Source organism: Pseudopipra pipra, chromosome 7, assembly GCF_036250125.1.
Source record: "Pseudopipra pipra isolate bDixPip1 chromosome 7, bDixPip1.hap1, whole genome shotgun sequence".
NCBI lineage: Eukaryota > Metazoa > Chordata > Aves > Passeriformes > Pipridae > Pseudopipra > Pseudopipra pipra.
The window spans coordinates 19783309-19800637 of NC_087555.1; the positions used below are offsets into that span (position 1 = coordinate 19783309).

A 17329-nucleotide genomic window follows, 5' to 3' on the forward strand; every position below is an offset into this window, starting at 1 on the left:
TCTATAAACAAAACATGTATGGATGTATACTTTTATTTAGTTAATGCAATTCATTATAACATTTTATAATCTTTCTTTCTCTTCTGTCATCTCTACCATCATGTGTCCCAGTCAAACATCATTATGGTATGTATTCATGTGATTTTTAAGATCTTTCTGAAACTTTAAAAGCATTACATAATACAGAATTATTACAGATACTGGAGTTATTTTTGAAGGAGAGATAAAGAATGTTGTTTTTATTTTTGGTTTAGTTATTTATTAAGCCTCCGCTCGTCTTGGAGATGTCTAGAAGTAAAGGGTTTAAATATAATTCTTGTCTGAATATCCCAAACAATATGCTTTCCAAGGCTAACATTGAATGTCACTGACAGAGAAAAATTAAGGTGTCAGAGGAAATGAGTGAAAAATAAAATGTTTCAAGAGAACACTCATAATATTTAGCAGTTTGCTTGAGCCGCTCATGAGAAGAGTTTTTGTCTGAGATAACTGTACCTTAAATAGCACTAGCATCTTTAAAAGGAAAGCTAACTTTATTCCCCTCAAAATGCCAGCCAGACCTACTAATGCCTGCAGTCAGGGTGACACAGCGTGGACAAACTGGAAAAATGCAATGGTGGAGCTTTGAGTTCTTCTCCTATTTTAAACTCTATTACATAGGAAGAGGATTAAGGGCTAGAAGTACACTACATTCAGCTGTGTCTCATGTTTTCTTTTCCACTGAGGTCTGTTAGATGAAATGCCAAGATGTATCAGCAACTTCTTGTTAACCTGAATACTAACATATTGTTCTTTTTTAACTTGGAAAATTCATTAGGATAGCAAATTACGTTGGTAATGTGTAAATTAGTGATTAGTAAATACATTAGTAAATTACATTAGGATAGCAAATTAAAGTTCTGTCCTGCAAATACAAAAACATTTAACTTGAAGGCAATCCCATTAGACTCAATACTTAACCAACTTCCTGAGCTATCAGTTTTCTTGAATTATGTTACCATATAATTGTGAATATCTATATTAAGCAGTAGTTCTCTATGGGAAGAGAAAAAGTACTTACCCCTTCCTCAGACAGATCTTTCTGTAAAGGCAGATATTGAAAACAACATTAGAAACTTAGAGTCATAATTCAGCTTTACAGAAAGTACACTGAAAGATGTGAAAACAAATTGCTTCAGCAACTAGTTAATTAAATTATTCAATTACATAATGACTAACATTATTTAAACTTTAATTTCTGGGAAACATTCTAGCAATCTCTTCATTCTAAAAAATAATTTCAATATTTTCAATTCTCGTTATAGATTGTTAACTGAAATCACTGACTCTCTTTGTCCAGCCATAATTTACTAAAATTACAGTGATAAACAGGTTAGCTAGGTATATGGGAACAGTACACCCACAAACTACATTGTTTCTAAAGTGCCCAATAGCAGCAGTTCTCTAGTAGGAGTGGAGGATATGTACTCTACACTTGAGAAAATCAGCAGCTCTTCCACTGATACTCTTAGGTGCACACAACATGAGAACAGTGAGAACACCTTAGAAAAGATTTGACTTTGACAGTGATCACATTAGTTATCGTCATTGGGTTAGCTGTTATTTTTTAGAAGATCTCCAGAGAAACACCCAGTCCTCCCACTTTTCACAACTAATGTAGTCTCTTGAGAGAACATAAATGTATTGCAGCAATGGAATACAGGTCTCAAAAATTCTCATGCATGCCCATGTAATTATGACAAAGCCATTATTTAAACCAGACTTCTCAAAAGAAGGCACCTGAGGATGCCTGCCTGTTTGGAAGAGGTAACATAAAATGTGTTTATTCACTTGAGAGGTGGTTGCTGTGACACAGAAAGCAGTGGTAGTACCAGAGAGGATGGGAAGGGTGATGTGCAGTGAAACCAATGCAAAGGCACAGGCTGTCAAAGTGAAGGGCAGGCAGACAGGAAAACCAGCTTAGCTGCCTGCTCTAGGCCTCTATGAGAGCACTTAGGTGTCCATTTCACTGCAGGAGTCTCCTGGGTGTTATTCATATTTCTAGTTTATATCTCTGTGCATGCTGAGAACAGGACTCCTGGTGCTTGTGGCACCAGGGTTATTGGCTAGACTATGGCTCTGTTTTCCATACTTGGCAGAGAATGGCTTTTATAAATGAAGTCTAAATAGAGAAGAAAGGCATACAAACAAAACTTCAATCTCAATTTGCTTATCTCCTCTTGATTATGTGGTAGGTTTTCCATGGAAATTTAAAGATGGCTATCACCAAGTTCAGATTTTATCTAAATTGAGCTATCTCCATGGTCTACAAATTTATTTTCGCTTCTGTGAGAGTTGTATCTTTTTCTGATACAAAAGGCAGTGTCATTTTCCTACTTACTACAGAAGAAAGCCCCAGGATGTAAAAAAACTTGACTGCTTTTTTTAAGAAAGGAGGTTTGAAATACCTTGCTTAGGAGGAAAACAGAGATAAAAATAATGTCACAACAGCTCTCTTTAAATCTAATTCAGTTTCCAACATCAAGTATTTTGGCTGACAAGGTCTGAATGGTGGGGAAAGAAACAAAACCTGTGCTTTGGCACAGTGATCTTATTAAGTGGGCTACTTTAACATGTAAAAAGTACAGGTTTCTTCAATAGCATAAACATTTCAAAATATTGGAAATAAGACAATGTTTACATACCATTTCTTTGAGAACCTTCTCCACAGTTTCTTTCTCCTGGAGGTTGAAAACAAACCTGGATGCTGGGACACTGGCCAGGAGCCGGAGCTTGGCAGCATTGCTAATTTCCTCAGCCATTCTGGTCATTCCCATTATGAAAAATATAATTCCTTGGTGTTTAGCATCAGCTGTAGCTGCAAAAATATCTGGGTTTCTTGGATGGTCCACTCCATCGGTGAAAAGCACGGCTACTTTCACACTACCTGAAGTGCCTTCAGTCATGTAGAGTTGTGTAAGATTAGTTATGGCATAAGTTGTGTAGGTGCCATGACCTATGTAGGTGATGGGAGCAATGTGGGATTTGAATGCTTCAGGACCTTTCCAGTCATGAAAAGTTTGCTCTATGGAAACAGTGCTGCTGTACTGAAGTAAGGCCATTCTCCAGCTAAGGGTACGTCCAGAACTAAGCTGTAGTCTTTTCATTCTGTCTACTGTTTGCAGTACAAATTTTTTCTGCTGTTCATGATTATAGTCCTTAGCACTTTCAGAGCTGTCCAGTAAAAAAGAAATTTCCAGAATGCAGTCTTCATCTAGAATAAAGAGGTATGTAGGTGAGTGGAGTGACTTCATACTAAATCTCATCTACCCTTACATGCATTTTAGGTTTCTAAAGTGGGAGTGGAATTACAGAAATTTTTGACAGTATCCGTGATCACAAGTGTGAGCCCTTCATGAAAACAGAGCATATAGAGGCTGAGGAATTTGCTCCAGAACAGATGCCCCAAGGAATAAAAAACTGAAGGTGAGTTGATGTCATGAATTATGAAATGAGGAATATTGTAGTGGTTTTTGACTTTCATTCTGTCCTCTTGCCTGGTATTTAATTGAATATCCTACCAGCATGAGGACTGGGAAGGTGGGAGCTGTATGCAGGAAAATGATACTTACTGAATAAGACACTGGAATGTGATTTGACAGAGCTGGATTTTGTCCCTGGTACTGACACTCACATTCAGTGACATAAAAATTTCCAAAAGCAGGATCTGTAGCATATTAATTTTCTGAACTACTGATGACATTACTTCTATAAAAATACAGTTCTATGGCTATTATTATTCTTGTGACAGTAAGAGGCTATCGGCAATATCATAAAAAACACAGAAGTGATCTCCTTTTCTGAAGTACACAAAAGGGGAGGGAAAAGATGGGAGTAAAAAGAAAGAAGTGCAAAAATAAGGCATGTGCAAATGTAGGATGAGGCAAACCTGGCTGATTATGAGCAGTACCATAGATGGCAAATTAGCCATATAGTCAAGAATGCAAATAAATCAGGGTAAATGCAAATAAATCAGGGTAAAAAAACCCACACTAGTTTTAAAATTACAATATTCACCTTGATCACTTGGGCTGGGATATTTCTTTGCAGTATTTGACATAATGTGTTCAGGTTTTGATCTTTTCAATCCATATCTTCTTTCTTCCCTGAGATTTTGTGCTAAAGTCTCATGGTGTTCAAGTATCCACAAAAGCCAGGAGAATCTGAGAAACATCATTTGTTTGGTTTCTGTTTCCTAAACAACACAAATAATAATACAGAAGTACAGCAGTACAAGAACAATAAAACATTAATAAATTTTGATTTAACAAGTTGCTTAGTAGTCTGTATTTTAAACTATAGTCCCTAAGAACAAGCTGATTTTACTTTCTTTGGGTAAAATCTTCTCAAAAGTATGTAATAAATAATAAACAGACATACTGGAGTGATTTTCAAGCATAGTGCATATAGTTCTGGCACTCAACAAACTGGAGATAGACATTTTACAAACACACTTCAGTTCTCTCTCACTGCCTGGTAGTGTTTGTACAACTAGAAGTTCTCATAAACCTTAGTTGTGGCTGTACCCATGTGGATGCACTATAAACACAAACTGTAATTCACAGGGATGTTTTTATAAACCTGCTTTTTCTAGAGGAAAAACGTGGAGAGAAGGAGGTACAAAGGCAAAGCTGAGTTTTTCCCTGTTCTCTTTACTTAAGAACTGAGGATCATGCATACATCTCCTTGCTATCACAGCCCCCCTGGCCTCACCAGTCCTACAGAGGAACAGTCATGGCCTGAGGATCTGTAAAGGCATGAAGGTACCTGCTATGCAACCCTGGGGACATGGCGGCCCAGAGTGCTGAGCCCAGGCTCGACAGCTGCCTATTGCTAGGACTTCTTCCTTCTGCAGGGACCAGAGCTGTTTGTCCTGGTCTCACAGAGACACCTGGAGCAGCTCACAGTCTGCTCAGGGACTGACAAGTCAGTCCTGCCCCACTTTGGTTTCACTGTCACCTCCCTGCAAACTCCCCCCAGGTAGCCACAATGCATACCCAAAGGGCAGCTCAGCAGCAAGAATGAACCTGCCAGGACTGAACTTCTCACATAAATTCCTAACACAGCCATGTCTGCAGGATTTCTTTGGCTCCTGATAGTTTAGGGCAGGAATTCTTTTGCCCACAGACACAGAAAGGATGAGATTCCTTACCTCAATATTCCTAAGCAAATGGCTCTGCAGAGATGCAGGATGCTGACCTGGGCTCGCTGGCAGCTGTGTTGCCCTCCCCTTGCTGGATGCTCTGTGAGGAAAGGAGGGAGAAGTTGGGCTGCAAGCTCCTGTGAGAATCGGTGTCATATATCAGGAGGGGCCAGCAGACAAAGGCAAGGAGAAAGGCAAAGAAGAGTAATCCTGGCTCCCCCTTCTCCGCACCCACCCACTCCTCTCCTCCTCCCCAGGCTCTGCATATGCATCCAAGGTTTATTCTCCCACAGCCATTTCCACAGGAACATGTACAGAAAGGACTATTCTCACCCTAACACACTTCCCTACATACCAGTGCAGTTCTGTTCACTCTCCTCTCCTGTAACTACCACACACCTTTCACCCTCATACTTCTGCACATCTGCCATGTCTTGGCAAGGCAGCTTTTCGTACTGGGCATCATGTATTCAACATCATCTTAGCAGTTTGTATCTGTAGGATCCTTTTCAAACCTGAATGAATATCCTTATAATGAGGGATTCCTGTTAACTGCTGTAGTAAAAAGATATTTATTGCCCCACGGACTTAGCAAACTGAAATTTCAGTTCCTGGTGAAATTGCCCAGCATGAGATGGTCAAAAAAGGCAGACCAGTCTGAAATTCAGTTTCAGACTACAGTTTCTCCAGGTTTATCTGTCACATCTGTCCTTTCAAAGACTGTAATAGGGAAAAAAGACTGACACATAGTATGATGCCTTCAAAACTTAAGCTGAGTGGCTAAGGATCTGGAAGGCTATCTCTTTTATCGGTAGTTGCATCTTGTCACCTAATTCTTCAAATATCCTCAGAAAGCTTTACATAATGAATTAATGTATTAAACAAGTAGCTCTTTTTCACACAAATGCCTTTTTTCTTTTCTTGTGGACTCATCATTTTCCATCTACAGGCACACGAAGAGGACCCAGTGCTAACTGCTGTCCTTTCCATCTTAAGTGTCCACCAGCTCAGCCCACTTATCACAGTCACAGCCAAGGTAGCTGAGGGGAGTGTGGGGAAAGGATACAGCGTTGGTTCCAATTTAGATAGGTGAGAGGGACTGGTAGGACAATGCAGCTGGATGCTGAAGCCATTTGCTGTGGTTCTAACCTTGTTTTCTATTTTCCATCTTTGCCAGTAATTAGTGCTAAATTGGTGAACTAGGATGGCTGAGTGCAACTCTACATATTGTATGACTGCTGATCCTTACCTAAGCTGAAACTAGCTCAGCTACAGCTACTTGTGCTATACTTACAGCTAAGAAAGAATCTTCTTTCAAGGCTGGAAAGAATTGATGTTTATTCTGTTGAGCCACTTTTATTTTTCTGTCCTTACACTGTCATATTCAGATTTTGATTAAGGCAAGGAATGAAAAGGCAATTTCTTGCCCTTTGGGGAATACAAATAATATGGTGTTTAACTGAAATAGGTATAATAAATCTCCTATAGCCCCTAAATCTTACTGAGGAAAAAAAAATCTAATTTCAGCAAGAAAAAGCATGTTATCTATGGCTGGGATTGTATGCCTCCAAAAAGCAAAACATTGTCATTCTTTCATTTTCACTCCTAATTCCTACCTTAAAACATAGCTGGCAAATAATTTTGTAATTAAGTAACTATTCTTGTATGTTTAGTAGCAAGGTCTTGGCTTCAGGATATTTCCTCTTATTAATGAGCAATGCTTACCTTCAGGACAAATTTTTCTCTTTTTTTTTTCTTGGCCAGGTGCAACTTTAAAAGTTTAGTGAGGCCTCCACATTTTTATACCTGTTTGCGTGGGATACATGATGTTATTCTATCCAGAATTCCAAGTATGTGACATAACACACAGTACACTTCTAGACTTGCAGTCTTCTGAAGTTGTGATGTTCTCAATAACTGCACTGTTCTTATAGTGTCAGTTTATCAAAACCTAGATGATACCAATGTAAAATATATATGCATTGATGCATCTGAGATAACTCTTAAAAATAGAAATTAACAGCAAACTTTCTTGCCTCATTTACAGCAAACTTTACCAAGTGCTTATTTAATATTTTAATGGCTTTACACTGTATTTTTAACATAGAATAGATGCCTTAGAAGGTGTGATGAGGAACATTCATGCTGTAGTTTAAATGTTATAAATTTACTGCTGGAATTCAATTTTTTTTGTAAAGGAGTAAAAAAGTATTTTATTTTAAGGAATCTAGACACTGGATGCTTCAGCACACAATTTACATTTCCATTCAACTAATATTTAAACATACTTAAGTCCCTGGGAGATGACACTACAGGTTTCTGTACTTACTTAACTAAGTTGGGCCCAGCTACCCTAGCTCATATATGCTTCCAACATGACAGTAGTTGGTATTAAGACTGGTAATCTTTGCAGGAATCAAAGACTGACATGAATATAAAGGCTATGTTACAGTTGCCCCAACTGAAGCTGAGGTCACAGATGTTGCTGCATATTCAGATCTTTGCATTTTTTCCATCACTGTTTGAAATCCAAGAGTTCTCAGCTGTCTGATCTCAGTATTTCAGTCGGAGAAATCAGATCTAGTGTTCTTTTCAAAGAATAAAGGGGTATATGAGAGCTGTTTAAAACCACATCTAAATAGGCTGTACTAAGTCAAAGGGAATTCCTTATCATTTTAGAGTCATGAGGAGAGGTATCCTGAAGAAAGATCTGCAAGATCTCTTTGCGAGTGTGTTTAAGCACTACTAAGAAAGGAAACAAAAGTGATATTTACACCCCTTTGTCAGTGCCATTAGCATTACATAGGTGGTGACAGCTTCAGAGCTACATGAGGTTGCAAGGTCACTTTGAAGGGACACTGAGTGAAGAACTGGGGCTTAGATGCCAGTTGCTGTGGTGTAGCATGACCTCTTGAGTCAGCAACAGCCCTCGCTATCACTTCCCAATGGCCAGAAGTAGCAGCAAGCCTGACTGTTCCAAACTTCTTTCCTGGTGCTCTCTTTGTCTGTCCCTCCCCTCTGTGTATGAGTATCTCTCTTACAGCCTTGTCTGGCTCAACTGTGACCTCTTCATCGACTGTTCAGCAAAATTCAGTATATCATTGAGAAGCCTTGAGTAATTTCTCTTAAGATGGATTAACTAGTCTCTTCTAGCATGATATCATGTCACTAGAATGTGAGAGAGCCCTGACTAGTCCTTCAGCTGTCCAACAAGCCTACAACAGCACTGGAGATGGAGTAATCACGTTTTGCATAGCTAGCAAAATACCATCTAAATATTGCTATATGCTTAAGCAATACAGAACCACCAAGGAGGCCAGTTTGTGGGAGCAGCATTAAGCAGACAGACCATGCCTTCAATTTTCCTCTGCTCTGATGGTAATTTTTTGGTCCCAAATAGCTTGACATGGTGCTCCTGAAATGTATTTGCATTTTTTTTGCCACCTCAGTGTGAATAATTCACATATCAAGTCTGCTGTGAACTGTTAAAAATGTGCACATTTCACACAAGCTTCTTCTAGTGTTTCATGGCCTCAAGATAGTCTTGACCATTTAACCTGACTGCATCATGGTGTAATGGTATTTCAAGAGTATTTATTTCGTTATACTATACATGTCACTACATGACCAAAGTGCCCAGAAGAAACAAAAACCTACCTGAATCGAACTCATAAAATAATGAAAGCACACCATTTACAATATTTTGAATCCTCATATTAATGAGCAATGTTATAAAGAATGTGGTTCACATATAAGTTGTATCACATGTGTGAATTTTAGGAAAAACAGTTCAAAAGTTCAAATACTCAAAGTAATCGAACAAGAAAATTTAAAACCATCAAAACTTAACTTCACTCAAGATTGTATCTGAAGAAGGATAAAATAAAATAAAAACTTGTATTTTACCTTTTGATTGCAAAATGTATTCCAGTGAATTTGACACGATTCAGGCTGGATAGTTTGCTAAGTATGGTAAGCCTTGACAAGGTGACTTCTGTTTGTCAACTGTTGAGGCTACAGTTTAAAAAATTTTTTAATATGGACCTGTGTTCTTCCACAAAACCTGATGGTTCTATATGAAAAATTATCCCTTAATGACACAATCTTATAAAAACTGAGAATGAAATAGTGATGTATGTCACAGTAGTTGTGGAACTATTGATTCCAGCAAAGAGTTTTGTCTTTGCTTTTTGGTACAAATCTTGAGCATGTAGACTGAAAGAGCTGATCAAAGCAGATCAGGTTTATTGTGTTTCCATCTAAAGTCACTGTCACAGAAAATGCTGTAGCAAGGGCTTTGATGGCAAAGACTTAGTCTTTGTGTACCTCCCAACAGATTTTAAAGATTCTTGGCTATTGGAGTATAAACTTGTCTCTTTCTTTTTGCAGCTAGTGTGAACATGGCTCTCCATTTCTCCGTTTTCTAATACTGCTCTTCTGCAACATTTTTCAGGAGGTGCAACAAGAAAAAAACAAAGCATAAAAGAGAGCAGACTGTCTTCAGTACTTTCCCATTTTAACTCTAGACAATACAGCCAAAAACTTGCTCTGAGCATTTTAGTGGTAAGTAAATATTCATAATCTGCATGCAATAGCAACCAGTATCAAAGCTTTTGTTTTGTTTTTAAGATATTTGCTTACTTCTGCTTTTATTCTAATAGTTCTCCTTTCATTTTCAGTTTCCCTCACTAAGAGGTATTTTCCACCTTACAGCCTAAGTATGTAAACACATCTATACATGAGTAACAGTTATTTTCAAAAGTATTCATAGCATTCAGACTAACAAGGGAATGAAAGCATACAAAGAAACAGTACAGCTACAGTTTTAACATACCAAATATCTGACTTAACATTTGATGGTATTGAACATTTAACTGGATCAGAATACTCTGAAAATTAAAACTAAACTAAATCTTAAAGATTTGATTTGCTACATTAGTGCCAATGAAAACCTACTTTGACAAGTACACTGTATTTTGAATTTGCTGTTACATCTCAGTTACTTCTTATTGTACAGTTTACTTTGCATAACAATTTTCTTCCGCTTGCCTGATTTTCATGATGATAACTGTAATTAGCAATACAAAACTCTTTCACACTATTCCTCTTTAAATACAGTAATTACATTTTTCAGGAGTGGAAGCTCATGTATTTTGAGGAAGTTGCAGTAAAGAACCTAGCACATTTTGAGAAGATATTGTCTGATAACTGTAGGAGGAATTACTCTGCTGGAAATACAATTAGCAAGTTAAAGCATGTTGCTGTATATAGTACACAGCATTTTGCAAATGACAGAAGTTTGGTAGAAAAAGTCATGTTCCATGTAATTCTAAAGTCATAATCCTTTTTGTATTGGGAATAAGTTTTGTCTTTTGGAGAGGTGATTACTTATAGCGTTATAAAAAGATATGCATTTATATTACAACCATTGTTGTCAGTATAACTCTAAACTTGTGTAAACATTAGCATTTGCATCTTTTGACCTATGGATTTTTAAACTGCTTAAAATATACATTAGACTACTTCCACAAAAAAATTACTTCTCTTGGTGTTAGATTGAAATTCAGTGGGTAGAACCTGTGTATTAATACTGCAGCTACTACATAATCACTTGAATCTAATGCCATACTTACAGTTTGTAATCCTCGTAAAAAGGATTATGTGGAAATACATAAAATAGATGTCCATTTCTGAGGTAGTTAACCTATCATAGTGTTTTAATATCAAAACATCTTTCTCCTCTCCTTTTGGTATTATCATCTATTAACAGAAATGATTATGGAGGTGGGACTAGATTCTCTAAATTTGTTAGAGCTTGCAGTATTCTAAGCTTGTTAAATGCTTGTGCATAGTGCTACAGAACATATGACTTGTTAGGGGCTCTTAAGACAACAAGTAAGTTTATATATAGTGTGAGTTTTCAGTTTTCAATTATTTTTGTCTTATGTATGCTATTGATGAACTGAGGCTTTTCATGTGTTTTTCAGAAGAGAAGGCTGATGGTCTGGAGTGGAATCTCAGTCCTTAAAAAATAAGGTTGGCATAAAAAAAAATCTATTAAAAGATATGGCCACGGGGTGTCAGCCTTGACTCACGTATGAACACTGCATGGGCACTGCTGACTGCAGAGATTTGCTGAGAGATGACTGATAGAGCAAGGCTATTATAATATCAGTATTGTGGCTAACAGCCTTCTTTAAAACTTCAGGAAACTGAGGTCATGTAGGAGTAACAGTGCTATCACTATAGCCACTTTGGTTCAAAAAGAGACCAAAACATATAATCTGGTGGGTTTATAGCTTTGTTTTCCTGTTGAGTGGTCTGTTTGGGCATTGCACATTACTTGTGGATCAGAAATATGAGGATGGGAATAGCTATTTATCCTCCTTCTTGGCTTGTAATGAAGTGTGGGTTACTGGAGGTGTCCCTGAAGTAGAGAAAAAGGGGGCTTGAGTAAGATTTCTTGTGTGAATAGCCTTGCTTGTTGGAATGACTGAATAACTGTTTGTTAGTTAACCTAGCCTGCTTAGTATATGGCTACACTTTCCCTTTATATAAGAACTTAGTCCTTTTCAGAGTTATTGTCATGTGACAGACCTTCAACCTTCTTTTCTGAAAACTACTTGAAAAGGTTCAGTTGTTCTTCACTGCAGAAAATAAAGTGGGGTTTTTTTAATTATGGCATTTCTACACTCTCTTCACAAAGGTATTTTTAACTGAGCTTTGGATACTGCATGCACAATAAATGTCTAAGGCTATATTACATTTCCTTATGTTAGCCATGTCTTCACCTGACAGACATGGGAATAAAAAAATTACTTAGAGAACATCAAATAGTAGTAAATCGGTTTTGCCAAGCTCTGTTTGTGAATGGGGCTCAGACTATTAGTGATTCAGCTAAAATGAAAATGCTGATTCAAAATACTTTGTAATGCTTCCATTGTTAAAATTAATTCAGTTTTGGATCATCTCAGAGTATGAAGACTTTCAGAAAGCAGTAATCAAATTCAAGCAAATGTGTAAAGATGTACTATACTAGTTAAACAAAATTCATTTAAGAAGCTTTCTAAAGTGAGCAAATTACAAGCTCATCTTTTCTGTCTTTTTTGAGATCAGAAAGTAGCCTAAAAGTCTGCTCCTTCCTCCACTTCTTTTGATTACTTGCATTTATTGCTTGTATTTTCAGGAAGTTTTTTTCCCTAATGAATCTGCTTTTCAAGAGGGAGGTGATAGTGCTGACAAAGCTGACATAACTGGGAAAGAATTTTCCTTGTGATTAAAAAACTTCTTAGTGCTGTATTTCTTATATTCCTGAGATTGAATGTTGAACTGAGATAACCTCAAATGCATTCTAGCTGAATGTTAGAACACTGAAGTACCTACCATCTGTGAGGAGGATCCTGAAGCATCTTCATCATGTCTTTTATGTTCTAACTGGGCAGTTTTTTACATGGACATGTCAACTGAAGATATGTATTTTACAGATTAGTAGCTTTTTTTTTGTGGAGCATCTCTAATTGCTTCACACTGGTTTGTAGATGTGCTGGGAGCACTGTGTGACAGAACTACTCCAAATATGGTTCGAAACTTGCTTCCATGAGTTATGTAATGACAACTACCATATGCCTATAGAGGCTGCTGAGTTCTGGGATGACAGTTCTAAACTGTAACTGGCAACTGGGAGATGATGGATGATGCAGTAAGGTTAGGCTGAAGAGAACAGCAGTACTTTTTCTTCTGCATGCTCATAAAGCCTGACCTAGACAAAGCAGCAACCACTTACACAATCAACCTGCCTGTTACTTGTAGTGTGGTGTAAAAACAGTGGATCTTAGACCTTTTTGCCTTCTTGGCTTGAGAATCTCTTGAGAACTCTGGTCTGGAGTTGAACTTCTTACCTCACTCTAAATATATGAAATTCTAGTGGAAGGATTTTAAAGTAATTTGGGAAAAAAAAAGGGGAGGTTTCCTGAAATGTAAATGCTTGCTCCTGGTTCTGATTCTTGTATACTGTGGCATAGTTCAGAGTTACCTTGCCAAATATAAGCAGGAGGAATTTGCAGATTTTACAAGGATTTTGGTGCAAGATTCTTTGAGTATTGTGTGTTTCTTTGCTACAGTCTTCACTGTGTCAGGTGTTTGGTTCATCTCAGCCCTGTTGGTTACTATCAAGAGGAAGATAAAGTCAAAAATGAAGAAGTCCTTTTTCAAAGAATGAGATGTTAAGTGTACTGAATGCATTACTATTTTATTTGCTTTTAGAAGTCATTTGTGCCACAGACTCTCCTGAATAGACCATCACAGTTGATATGTGTTTCCCAGGTCTGTTAAATGTCACCTCAGAGATGAGGAAAAATTTCTCCCCCTCCCTTTAAACTCTTTTAGCCAGGGGCAGCTCAAATAAAGATCACTTCAAAGGCAAAGCTTGGCTTGTAATTTTTTTTTTTACTTGGCATTGCAGTGGCAGTAGATAGTAGCCCTAATTTTACTGTCACAGTTAAATGTTATGACTATGCCTGGTCCTTTTCATATTTGTGCCTATCAGGAATGTCTCTTGTAAAGATGCTGGAATTGCAGTAGCTTAAAATTGGTGTTATAGAAATGGGATCATTCTCCATACACAATAAGAGCTCTAAGGCTGAAAAAGCATGTGACTTGACATCCCTTATCTTCAGCTGCAATTCCTTGCAGGAGTGCTTAGATAAGATTAAAAGAACCAGGCTTCCTACCAACCATCTCCCACTTTTTCACCTGAAGAAATTTGCTGAGAAAAGGAGCAGACTCTAGCTGCAGAATTTGAGTAATTCTAACATATCACAACACAGATGCAAATTCAAGGAGAATACGGCTCATTTCTGCAAATGTATGTGTGAAACTGAGCACTTTTTTGATGTTGCATTTGAGTTGATAGAAAAAATTCTGTTGACTCCTTTTTGTCATTTATTCTCTGTGGAAAATTGTGTCAACCAAATATTAAAAGAGCTGCAAACCAAAATCTGAGAGGATTCTTCCAGATAGTTTAAATAAACCAAAACTAAATTCAACAGACTATTTTTTTTTTTAGAGCTGTGAACTTAAGTAGTCCGAAAATGTAAACTATAATGTTCCCCAGAATATTTTATTATCTTGTAAGGTAAACCTGCCAAAGGGATGTTTAGTGTGTTCAAATTGTTTATGGGTATTGGTGTTTATTTTTGGGCTATCCTTCTGTGACTGTATTCTAAAATGAGCAATGAGTTACGTGGATGCTACAAGGGCAATAGCGTGTGATGAAGTCCCCAAAAATATTGAACTCTTTTATATAGAAAGCTCAATACCTACTGTCAACTGATTTTGTGCTTCTGCAAGCATGTATGCCAGCAATGTATCAAAAATCTCACAAATGCATTATTCCTGTAGGTGTTTAAATCACGGGCAAAGCTTCTGTTTGGGAATTTGACATGAGAGTCTCTATGTGATATATAGTATGTTCAGACTGAGCACATCTGAGAGAGTGGGCTGTGGTGGAGACACTGGAAGATGCACCCACATTTTTTCTTCTTCCTTACTTCTCTCCCCAAATAATCTACAATAACACTGGATTAGTTCTATGCTCTTTTCTGTAGAATTTACTGGTATAATTGAACTTGTATGGTGAGTCAACATCGTATTTGTCTACTCTTGTTTTTCACAAATACAAAACTAATCAAACCCAACAAAGCTATTTTCAATTAAACTGCATGAAATATAGGCATGTTCCTGAATTGTTTGTAGCCATAATGCACATAATAAAGTCTGCTTACAGCTGAGCCCTGCTCAGCAGCTGGGTAGGGAAATGCCAAGGAAGAGAGGTAGCAAGAAGAAGGAAGGGGAAAAGAGCCTCTGATTCCCATAGTCCCTGTAAATCGTACCTATTATCTTGTATCTTGGAGCCTAGTTTTCTATTACTGATTTGATACCAGAATTAAATCTTAGTGTGTGGACTGGATTTTCCTACCCTGCTTATTTGGTTTTTAGACACTGGTAATAATTCTTTAAAATATAGTGCCGGCTTTTGAAATTTTGGAAGCAATAGATGGAACTTAGCTAGCTAGCAATTGCTATGATAGCAGAATGGTTTTATCATAAATCTGCATAAGTAGGTTGCAAGCATCAGTTAATATATTACTGTGTTTTCTACATTAGGAGATAGCATTTAAATTTTGTATTTAGAATTTGCATGTCCACACATAAAACCCAAGGTTTAAATTAATATCTAGACTACATAAAAATAATGGAAATACTGGGTTCCAGTGCAGTTATTTTTCAGACTTTAGTAATAAAACAATTATGAGAATAACTTTACATGCTCATTTGATAGTGGCATCCAAAGGTTCAATTTGACTGAAGAATTAACTGAATGGAACAGTGTAAAAAATATGATTAGGCTCCTAGATAGTAGGTTTTAATGAAAAATATTACTCAAAATATCCTTATGTCCTCTACCTTTAGAAACAGTGAAACATGACCAGGGATGATAGATTCTTTAGCCTGATTTTGGGAATGTGACCCATGAGAAACTACCTTTTGCTATGGAAAAAAAAAAAAAGGCGTGTCCTGCAGCATATAATTGAGGGCATGGAGTGCAGTTGTGACCCTGTGGAAACTGGTCAGTTGTGACAGGTTTTGTAATCTCAAAAATAATAATGGTTCTCTTTGGTATTCTAGAATATGGAAAATCCTGTATTCTTATATTCTAGCCCTTAAATGAATCCCAGAGAGAATGATATTTTGAATAGCTTTCTTCTAATGTAACCTTATACTGTTAAAACCTAAGGGGCAAACTAAAATGAAAAACTGCCCACAAATCCCTGGTCTTTCACTATGTTTAACTCAGGATGAGCGTGAGATGATGACAGGTGGTTTTAAAGTACCTTTTGTCCTTTCCTAATCCTGGTTTATGGGGATTTAAACATCACAGGCATAGTAAGTAGTCAATGAACTGCTCTATCTCATGCATAGTTTTCCTGGGATCACTGTGAACTAGGAAAATATACAGGGTGTACTGTTGTACCTTCATCTCTTCTTGGTCAACTTGGTATGCACTCTAGTTGTGTGCCTGAGTAAGATCTGCTCTGGTGACCCTAAACCATATTTAGTTTGTATGGGGTTTTTTATACTGATAAGTTAGTTCAAACCAGCAGCTTCACAGCTGTAAATCTGACCTTGCATCTCGTACTGCAGCTTGATCACTATGTCAGTTTTCATAAGCAGTAATTGTTTTGCTATGAGAAGACTGCTAAGAACTACTGCTTATATTTATTACATTAGTTTTGTTTGCATTCCTCTTTACTCTCTCTTGTTACTTAATATTTAAAGAATCAGATTAATGCCTGCAAGGAAATATTAGGAAGACCAGAAAATACTAGCAAGGAAGGAAAAGGAACTGTCCATGTAGAAGAATATATGATCCATACTAAGGTAACTGCAGGTATAGCAACAGAAATAAATAAAGGGAAGAGCAAGATTTGGGGTTAATGTTCTCTTTCATCAAAAAGACTTTTGTGCAGAAATGGAAGAGTGCTGGCACTAATAGTGTACATAATTTGAATCTCTGCTGATTGTAGTCAGTGCTTCAATATTTGAAACTGTCGTAGTGTGATGACATTTGGAAAAGTTGGATGACAGTAAAACATGAGAAGAGTTTCATGTAGTTTTGAATGTGTTCTGTAAGTTTTATTGCAGCTCATTTATCTGGGGTGATTTAAAATATGAAAAAGCTCATCTAAAGATAATGTATTACTACGCTCATGAGACTTGTCAAAGCCCAAGCAAGATGGAATCAACAGTGACTACTGGCGACGAGGTGCATAAAGGAACAGATATGACTAAATCATATTACAAGGATGGTGTGGGATGCCTTTGTTGATTACAGAAGATGTAAATCTTTGTCTTGAATTTTCACTAGGTTTCTTTGATTGCTGGATATAAAGAGAGAGATATACTTCTGCTGGAAAAGGTAAATATGGATCAGCACACTTTCTATTCAGTAGTCTTCACTTTGGTTATCTCTTAGTATCATTTTCCGCCTGTTAGATGATGGCAGCTTTTTAAATGAGAACTTCACCATTCATATATATGTGCCTTTCCTCTTCGTGTTCAATCACTTCATTATGCTCAAAAGGTAAC

The 17329-nt window shown here is 37.2% G+C and overlaps 1 protein-coding gene and 1 long non-coding RNA gene across 3 annotated transcripts in view; one reads left to right on the forward strand and one right to left on the reverse strand.

The window, feature by feature from the left end:
- Positions 1–4233, reverse strand: part of COL28A1 (collagen type XXVIII alpha 1 chain) — a 32626-nt gene extending 28393 nt beyond the window's left edge. Inside the window, exons 1-3 of the mRNA XM_064660925.1 lie at positions 4057–4233; positions 2685–3253; positions 1061–1081 (exon numbers count right to left, since the gene is read on the reverse strand). Coding sequence (XP_064516995.1) covers positions 1061–1081; positions 2685–3253; positions 4057–4216 — 750 coding nt within the window. The 5' untranslated portion in view covers positions 4217–4233. The remainder of the gene's footprint in view (positions 1–1060; positions 1082–2684; positions 3254–4056) is intronic.
- Positions 1–16723, forward strand: part of LOC135417192 (uncharacterized) — a 45883-nt gene extending 29160 nt beyond the window's left edge. For both annotated transcript variants that reach the window (XR_010431956.1, XR_010431955.1), the window contains exons 5-7: positions 3327–3465; positions 9636–9745; positions 16520–16723. This is a non-coding gene — a long non-coding RNA (uncharacterized LOC135417192). The remainder of the gene's footprint in view (positions 1–3326; positions 3466–9635; positions 9746–16519) is intronic.
- The last annotated feature ends 606 nt before the right edge of the window (positions 16724–17329 follow it).